Source organism: Neolamprologus multifasciatus, chromosome 10, assembly GCF_963576455.1.
Source record: "Neolamprologus multifasciatus chromosome 10, fNeoMul1.2, whole genome shotgun sequence".
NCBI lineage: Eukaryota > Metazoa > Chordata > Actinopteri > Cichliformes > Cichlidae > Neolamprologus > Neolamprologus multifasciatus.
In genome coordinates, this window is record NC_140448.1 from 32,618,715 (window position 1) to 32,628,047 (window position 9,333).

The 9,333-nt window shown below is 41.3% G+C and overlaps 1 protein-coding gene across 1 annotated transcript; it reads left to right on the forward strand.

Annotated features, from left to right (window-relative positions):
• Positions 1 to 3,474: 3,474 nt before the first annotated feature.
• Positions 3,475 to 6,957, forward strand: LOC146510580 (uncharacterized). Its single transcript, XM_085174240.1, has 5 exons — positions 3,475 to 3,503; positions 3,756 to 3,776; positions 3,873 to 4,295; positions 5,100 to 5,330; positions 5,798 to 6,957. The coding sequence occupies exons 3-5, from the start codon at positions 4,038 to 4,040 to the stop codon at positions 6,059 to 6,061; spliced, it is 753 nt and encodes a 250-aa protein (XP_085030366.1). The 5' UTR covers positions 3,475 to 3,503; positions 3,756 to 3,776; positions 3,873 to 4,037; the 3' UTR covers positions 6,062 to 6,957.
• The last annotated feature ends 2,376 nt before the right edge of the window (positions 6,958 to 9,333 follow it).

A 9,333-nucleotide genomic window follows, 5' to 3' on the forward strand; every position in this document is an offset into this window, starting at 1 on the left:
TACAACATTGTATAAAAATTACAATCATCAACTCAAATACTTGGTTCTAATTGAACAGAAATTTCTATGAACTTGTAAGAACTGTGAACATGAATCACTCTGTGTCAGATCCTGGATCTGAAATTTCCACTGAAGTCACGGGTAAGAGGCAAGTGAACCAAGATCGAGGCCGTTTGCTTTTTGAAGTTTGCAAAGACTGCTACATTGTGCCAGTGGTAGTTCACTCTTTGCAACATAGTAGCTGTTCTAAACAGATTTTTCAGGTTTATTTTTAGTTTGTTATTTGCAATTGCTGTTTGTTCTGGGAAAGATATTGCAGACTGAGCAATAATGTATTTCTTGCATTTCTCATGGGTTCTAATGGGGGCCTTTCTTAAAATTACTGGTCCCAGTAACAAAGGCGCTTGTTGACTCAGAAATCGAGGGAAAACCAACAACACACCCGGCAGAACATTATGTTATTACATATTACACGGGTGCACATAAGTGGTCCGCATGTGCGCATTCGCTGTCAAAATAAAAGACGCGCACCAGATAAGAAGTTGCAACGCGCGTTTGCGTCCATATAAAGGCTGTTTTTGTCCTAGAGTGGGATTTTCACGGCACATTCTGCACCACATCTCTGTGCGTTCATCATTAGTTTGAAGCCAGCTCACCTCCTGCAACCACTTTTCCGAGAATTCGCGCTTCTTTTGTGGTTCGGACTCCTTCTGACATTTCTTTGGAGGTGGAGGAACATCACAGTAATTGCTTAAAGGAGCTTCTTCGACATCTTTAAGAGTTCTAAACAAATGTCTGTCCTCCTCCAGAAAATCTTATGTAGGCAAACACGCGTTGCAACTTCTTATCTTGTGCGCGTTTTTTATTTTGACAGTGAATGCGCACCTGAGGACCACTTATGTGCAGCCCTGGTTATTTAGCTCGTCATATTGCAGCCACAGAAATTCTTTTGTCCATGAAACCATAAAGCTGCACTTTCTTTTTGCCTTATAGTCTGATTTGTCATAACTTTTCCGTTTTGTGGTAAGCTTTTCTTTGGCTGTCACTTCTTCATGCTGACCTGTCTTATTTGGCTCAGCAGAACTAAAATATATATCCTGCTGCTTTTACACACGCACTAACATAACGCTCAGCGATTCTCTGCGCGATCAACCTCTCACATGTTTAAGCTGCGGGAGATTTCACTTGTCATGTTTGCATAGTAAGCTAACGATTGATAAGATGATGTCAGAGGAATTGGTGCGCAAATTATCATCACTCACCAATCAGTGCTGTCGCTCTCTATACACAGTTCACGCGATTGCAAAGTGAAAGCAAAAAACAAGCACAAATTCAAACGCGATTTCAATTATGTCACATATTGACAGTGGCCGATGCCAATGACATATATTTTTCCTTCCTATGACAGCCCGACGGGCAGGGCAGAGATAGATTTTGGTAGCCCGACTGGAAAAATTGCTAGCCCTGGGACGTCGGGCTAGCGATTTTGCGAGCCCTGTGTTTTGTTGTAGTTGTGAAGAGAGAGACCACATCAGAGGACACTGTGGTTTCATCTGGGTCCAGTGCAAGTTTGTGGATCTTGTTGGTGTCATTGGAGGTTTTGATGTGATGTGATGGGATGTGTTCTCACAAGTGGAAGTAAAGTGATGATAAGGTGCTGGGAAATTTTGTAGGTGACTGAGTTTATACTGTTAACAGTGGGTCTGAGTGGGACCCCTTCTTTGTGGATCTTTGGAAGTCCATATATACGGGGTGTAACCTCTCTCCTTGTAGTTGCAAAAGGCAGATTATGACTTTCGTTGGTAAGATATTCTTACCAAAGTGCTCAAATTATGTATTATTTATAAAGCTGCTGCAGATGCAGAGTTACATGTGAACAGTAATCACTGCTAGTGTTTTTATGTTTGCTCGGTGTAGCTATGAAAGAAACAGACTTTATGTTGACTGACTCTTCAGTGAAAACCTGACACACACATGCTCTCACAAGTTGGATTCATTTCTGTTTCAGGAAACAAGAGGAAACACAGTGAAACTGAATCAGAGTCAGCAGAGAAAACGGCTGGTAGGCAAACACACCCTGAAACTGTGGCAGTGATCTTCATATGAGCTACTGAGCTGTGGTCACAATCATGAGAATAAATATTTTATTTGATGTAAGTCTGATGTTGTTGTGTTCAGGCTTTAAGAAGAACAACATTGTGAATGATTCAAGTTCAGATGAAGAGTGAGAGGCTGAAACTGGTAAGTGCCGGAGGAAACAGTGCTGCTGGATTTTAGTGCTGCTCTCCATCTCAAGAGCTAACTATCCAACAGACATTTATTTATACAGCACCAAATCACAATGAGTTGTATCAAAGCACTTTATATTGTAGTGTAAAGGCCCTACAATAATACAGAGAAGACCCCAACAATTACATGAAACTCTATGAGCAAGTGGTTGGCAATAGTGGGAAAAACTCCTGGCTAAGGGGGGGAGGGCATCTGCTGAGACCAGTTAGGCTGAGGGGGGAGATTGAGAAACAACACGCTGTGGATGAGAGCCAGAGATTAATAAGAACTAATAGTTAAATGCACAGAGGTCTATTAACACATAGTGAGTGAAGGAAAAACACCCAGTGCATCATGGGAATCCCCCGGCAGCCTACATCTATTGCAGCATAACTAAGGGAGGATTCAGGGTCACCTGGTCCAGCCCTAACTATATGCTTTAGCAAAAAGGAAAGTTTGAAGCCTAATCTTGAAAGTAGAGAGGCTATTGCAGCCACAGCAGGATGAATATGGGGATACTAAAGACGCACACCAATAAACATAAAATGCACTTCTGAGCTGTTTGTTCCATTTCTTTAACCATTACACTGTCCAAACCACAAATCAGTACATGCAATACAAAATCCCCACAAATTGCGACATCAAACTGCGCGTCAAGCTGTGGTCAACAGAAAGTTTCACCCCATGCTCAGCCCACCGTTTCACTCATTAAACAGCAGGTGAGGTGAACAGGTGAATGCAACACCTTTATTGCTTAATACACACAAATGACTCACGCCCACAACCGTGCACCAACACAGTGTGTGTATTCTCAACCAACCCCCTTAACCCAAAACAGAAGAAACTCACATATGGCTCCTACAGATAGTGTCTGTCTCCTGAATCCAAACTGGAAGCTGGTTCCACAGAAGAGGGGCCTGAAAACTGAAGGCTCTGCCTCCCATTCTACTTTTACTGGTACAGGAACCGGTACAAACAGGCTTCAGCCTGACTGTGTTACCTGTTAAAGTTCGGCTCTGGCTGCTGGACTGGAGTCTGCATACGCTCACCTTTGACGTGACTCTGGGTTTTTGACTAGCTTAGCATTAGCATGCTGTCTGTTCTTGTAAAGAGCTGAAGTTCTGTCAGCAGCATCACGCAGCTGTTTCTGTCCTGGATGCATTTTACTTTACCTTTGTGCTTTTGTCATTTTACTTTCTTTTACAGATGGACTGAAGAGCCCTCAGCCTGACAAGGTAGAAGTTGTGATTTTTTCAAAGTTAATGTAATACTGCATGTCACATTACACCAAGTTTTACATAATTTTATTAACTTGTGGACATTTATGCTTTCTGTATGATAGAAGTAATTACACCAAAGAGATCAGCTCTGTGAGCTGGCAGGGATTTGATTCCCACAAAACTGTTCTCACATTTCTGAAAACAGTTTCTTGAACATTTACAATATTCAGTCTATGAGTAACTTACTGTTTAACTGTTTCTTTTCAGGAGATAAAAATCCCTTCATGGGTGAGTGAATTTTTGAGTTTTCATTGGATGATCACAGCATCTGACTTGTTTTGCGATGTAAGTTTGTCTGTGAGCTGACTCTCCATCTGCCTCCAGAGGAAATCCATCCATGATGTAAAGATCAGCAGTGACCTTGGAAACAAAGCCATAGCTGGCAAAGTTGTGGCAAAATCTGGTCTGCGTACATATGAAACCAAAAAAAGGGAGAAGAAGTTTTTCTTTTACCTGGGAGTGGCTGATGAAACAGGCAGCATTAAAGTGATGGTGTATGGAAAAGAGCGCTATCAGCGTTTGCAGGAGAAGAGCTGCTACCTGTTCAGAGAGGTCATCATGGACGAAAATGTCATGAAAGTGACCAGAAAGAGCGTCACATCAAAGACACCACCTATTGATGTTCCTGAGAACCTGGAGATGGAAGCTCAGATGCTCGTTTATTCCCAGACTCCAGTTTGCTCCATCGGACAGGCCATCGGATCAGAGGAGAAGACATCAGTGAGTGTTGAAGGAAAAGTAAGAGAGGTAAGTGTGACCTGAATAAGCTGCAGTGAAGCTGTGAGGGCGCTCGTCATGTTTAGCTTAGTGTCCTGCTGAAGGCTGTGAGACTCTGATGACATCAACCTTTAAACTAACCTTTAATTGTCTTTGAGTGAAATGGATGGAGGTAGGGCTGGGTGATATGACCCAAAATTCATATCTTGATATTTTTTAGCTGGATGGCGATACACGATATATCTCGATCTTTTTTTTTTTAAAGCCATAAAGTAAGAACAAACAGAGAGTTTAGTCACAGCTGTGTCCCAGATGTCACACAGGCACTTTTATTAACATACAGCGCAGATGTACATGAAAAATTACTCAAAAATAAATTATGAGCATTTATTAAATAATAATGCTCCATAAATAAAAGAATGTTGTTTTTGTGCATAACTGTAAACTAACAGATGCTGAGCATAATAACAAAGAGACAGTTTTCAGTTCTACTGCGTGGCCGACAGCCTGGAGTTTGAAATCCTCTTTTATAACGTAACATAGACGATATCGATACAAACGATATTGTCACATCTTATATCTCATAGAAAAATACATAGATATTTTTTAAAAACTCGATATATCGCCCAGTCCTAGATGGAGGTTCTTCTTGTTATTACACGAGTCAAACTCTGGCGCCGAGCAATGAAGCCATCACAGTGGCAACAGCTAAAGTTCCTCTAACAGCAGCTTGAGGCTGAATTTGTGATTCCAAACTTCACAGCAGAAATAAACATGCACAGGAGAGTTGTTGGTCTCTGAGCTGTTGTCATGTTGTGTTGTTGGTTTGTTCAGATTGGCTCCGTTGAAACCGTCACACTGAAGAAAAAACGGAGAAAGAAAGACAAGCGAGAGTTCCAACTTGAGGACAGCACAGGCTCCATCTGGATCACTTTGTGGGGCGAAGACATCAAACAGCTTAGAGGAAAATCACCTGGAGACTCTGTCAGGGTGGTCAATGTAAAGACGAGTCGCTACTATGATTCAGTATCGCTGAACTCAACAGATTTCACCAGAATTTTTAAGGTAATTTCTGATTCTGGCTTCAGTTTGAAATGTGTTTTATATTTGGTATTGATTCAAAGCAGAGACTGTCAGCTTTGACCTCCTACTGGAACATTTCCTCACTGTTGTTGAGTCTCTGCTCTCTGGTTAATCCAGCCGTACCTGTTCTAAGTGTCCCCACCAGGTGGTTCACTGTGAGGGTCTCCCTGTGGTCCGACAGACTCATCTCCACCATCTTGGACTCCAGCTGGTGACATCAGTCTTTGCTCTGCTCTGTGAGCTGCAGGGTGACTCCAGAACATGTTCATGTGCTGTTACCTGAGCAGAGCCAGGACTGTCTGCTGCAGGACAAGATGGTGGATTTGGAGTTCTTCTGCAGGATGAGACTCACTATGAAATCATCATTTCTCACTTTTTTAAATAAAAAGTTCTTCAGTTTTATTTGTTCAACATGTCCTGATCTCTACGCTCAATCTGGTGTTTTGCAGGTTCAAAGTGCCACAGTCGAGAACGTCACAATCGAGATCATTGGGATCAAAGACGCCAAGAAGACTGAAACAGAGGTGGATGCACAGATCTGCAGCGGAGAGGTGCAGTCCTTTGTGGTGACTTCATCCCTGCTGGCAAAAGCGTTTGGTGTCAGACTGGAGGGCGACTTTGAGGACAGACTGCTGGAGAAAATGCCGTTCTCAGCAGATGTAGAAATAAAGGGAAACAAGATCATGAAGATTGAACAAGCTAAGGAGAAGTAAAGATGAGTTCCAGTGTTCAGGCTGCAGCTGCAGAGTCTTAACTGGATTCATGACATTTGAAAAATTTGAGTAGATTTTGAGTTTCAATAAAAAATGTAAATCTCTCTTGAATCAGTTTTATATTCCGAATCATGGAATGTCTACTGTTTCTTTCTTCTTTCTTAACTGGTTATTCTTGATTTTTCTTGTCATCTTTTTTCCTGTGTGTAAGAACTGTACGTTTATATTCATGTCAGTGCTGTAATGCAGTAGATTCTCATAATTAATCATAACTAATGACTCTGATGTCGATGATGATGGAATGTTTATGTTGGAATAAAAAAGGCTCTGATTTAACTGTTTGTTCTGTAAATCTGTTTACAAAATCCTCCTGTGTCTGATTTCCTGTCACAGGAAAAGCAACAATCAGCAGTAAAGTGACACCGATCCTCGTGCAGACAGAAAGCAGGGCGAGCACTCGTGGGGCTCAGAGGCAGTGAGCTCAGCTCTGTTGTGTGACTCTTTCCCAGCTCTCTGCTTCCATGGAGTCTCCTCATGGTGCTGGCCCACCGTGGATTTTCCACCATGAAATATCATTACCATCCTTTATCTCAGTCTTGCTGTGTGTTAAGCTTCCTCCTTTAGTTGTTTTGAGATTAGTCAGAAAGTAAACACTAAAAAAGACAATATTCAAAATACAAACATGCAGTTATAACGTAAACTGTGGGACAAACAGTAAAGGAGCAAAACTAGAGAGTGAAGCCGTCAAAGAAATATTCAACCTACAGGGTGGGCCATTTATATGGATACACCGTAATAACATGGGAATGGTTGGTGATATTAAAGTCTGTTTGTGGCACATTAGTATATGTGAGGGGGCAAACTCCTCAAGATGGGTGGTGACCATGGTGACCATTTAGAAGTCGGCCATCTTGGATACAACTTTTGTGTTTTCAACACCTTTCTTGGCAGCTACCTCAAAGCACATTGTGCGATGTCGATCTTGTGTGCTGCACAATAACATGTAATATTTAGTATCTACTGTTAGCTAGTTTATTGTGATGGTGTTGTATTTATTATGTCGCTCTTTTTTGTTTGTTTTCTCTTCTGTTTTTTTCTTATCTCCATACAGGTGATCCAGGTGTTTTGTTTTGTTTTCTCCCCCCCCCCCCCCCCCCCCCACTTTCTCACCATCTCTTCTCCCCTCCTCTATTTTTCTCTCTCTCCCTCTCTTTCTTTCTTTCTTTCTCCCTGTCCTATCCTCCAGTCATGTCTGCCCGTCTGTAACAACCGAAAATCAAATCAAATAAATACATAATTATAATAAAGGTCAATCAAATGGACCAATATGGCCATGATGATCTAATTGGTAAAGTAAATCCGCTTGGCATCTTTCTTGGCCTTCAGACAACAATTCTGATGGCTAAAGATCCAAACTGGACAGGAAAAAAATTAAAGCTGACAGCTCACTGATTCTGAGCTGCAGGTTTTGTTTCTCTCCAACCAAAATTGGATTATAATGGATTATAGAAATCAGTGATGTTACCCAGCCCCAGTGAGCAGCCTAGGCCTGAAAGAAGTGGATGTAGCTGTGGGTAATAAGCAGGGGCGGATCTAGAAGGGTGGCATGGGGTGGCAAGTGCCACCCTAAAATGATCCCTTGCCACCCCAAGTGCCACCTCAGTTTTGCATATAACAGTGCTATTTATTAAAGTAAGATAGCATTAACAGTTTGAGCGTAGTTACAGTCAACAGTGAATATAAATGCTAAAACTGAATATATTGCATAGTGTCCCCCCCTCCACCATTAACAAATGGTTCAGCCAATAGCAGGATCAGCTTTTTTCTTGTTTTCAGTAGCAATCGATGCTTGTGATTGTGCCAGAGCACAATTTGAACAACACCATGGGAATTTCGGATTTTACACAGGTGGTTGGATGTAGTGATGGGATTTCCGGCTCTTTTTAGAGATCCGGCTCTTTCGGCTCGGCTCCCTAAAAAGAGCCGGCTCTTTCGGCTCCGAACCGGCTCTTCAGGTTGTTTTGTTGCTTTAATTATTTAATCATTAACAATAATATAAAATTATACAGAAAAGGAATTACTAATGTTAAAAAAGTGGTTTTATTTATATATGTTTATATATGGCCCCTAGAGACAAAGCACGTACAAACTCTAAAGCATATACAAACTCCAAAACACATTTCTAGCGTTTACTGAACTTCCAAAAGAGAGCTACCCAGATCACTTAAATTACACAATTGAAAGCATGTGTCTATTGTTTGTGTATTTATAGACAAGCACTCATATTTATTCAAATAATTTAAAAAAAAAAAGTCATTTACCTGTTACTACCACACACCAAATCCGGTTGTTGATACTTCCTGGCTTGTGTAGCCACTAGGAAACAAAAGCTCAACACTGCGCCCTAGCATCCTGGAGCACTTCTGTTGTCTTTTGTACGTGCTTCTGAATTTTTACATGTTTTGGAGTTTGTACGTGCTTCTGAATTTTTACATGTTTTGGAGTTTGTACGTGCTTCTGAGTTTTTACGTGTTTTGGAGTTTTTAAGTGTTTTGGAGTTTGTACGCGCTTCTGAGTTTTTATGTGTTTTGGAGTTTGTACGTGTTTTGGAGTTTGTACGTCCTTTGTCTCTAAGGGCCACCATAAATATATTTATTTATTCACTCCAAATAAAATGTAATAAATAAATCATATAATACAAAAAACAACTATTTACATTTTAAACTTTTAACTATTTAACTTTTTCCTTTTAAACAAATTTAACGTGAAACAACACACTGCAAACTACAACACAATTAAATATAAATTAAAATATTAAAACAAAAAGAAGATGCACATTCTCTGTCATATGGGCCTGCATGATTTCTGAATCCTTTATCATCTGCAACTGAAAATAGTGGATGATTACTATACCTTTCTAATGTGACGTGGTTGTCCCTTGCTCTCTTTCTCTCTGGCTCTGTTCCTGTGCTGCTGCAAGTGTAACTAACGCCCCTCCCCCCTCTGCCCAGCGCAAAGTACAGGCCGCGCGTGCGGAGTTTAGCGGAAAAAAGGGCGAGAGAGAGGGTGAGAGAAAGAAAAAAAAAACCTCACGGCTCCCAATAAGGAGTCGGCTCACGTCGTTCACTTCAAAGAACCGGCTCTAAGAGCCATTTCGTTCGCGAATGACCCATCACTAGTTGGATGTTACACTCTGGAAATGGAGGAAGGTGAGTGTTATTAACCCTCTGTGGTCCACGGACACGCTGCACCTCCAAATCACATGACTGATG

What these genes read in the sequence shown, in the direction of transcription:
- LOC146510580 (XM_085174240.1), top strand. Translation starts at nt 4,038, where the DNA reads ATGGTGTATGGAAAAGAGCGCTATCAGCGTTTGCAGGAGAAGAGCTGC. An exon ending in TTGAAGGAAAAGTAAGAGAG is followed by an intron (nt 4,296 to 5,099) that starts GTAAGTGTGACC and finishes TGGTTTGTTCAG; the next exon opens with ATTGGCTCCGTTGAAACCGT. An exon ending in ATTTCACCAGAATTTTTAAG is followed by an intron (nt 5,331 to 5,797) that starts GTAATTTCTGAT and finishes GGTGTTTTGCAG; the next exon opens with GTTCAAAGTGCCACAGTCGA.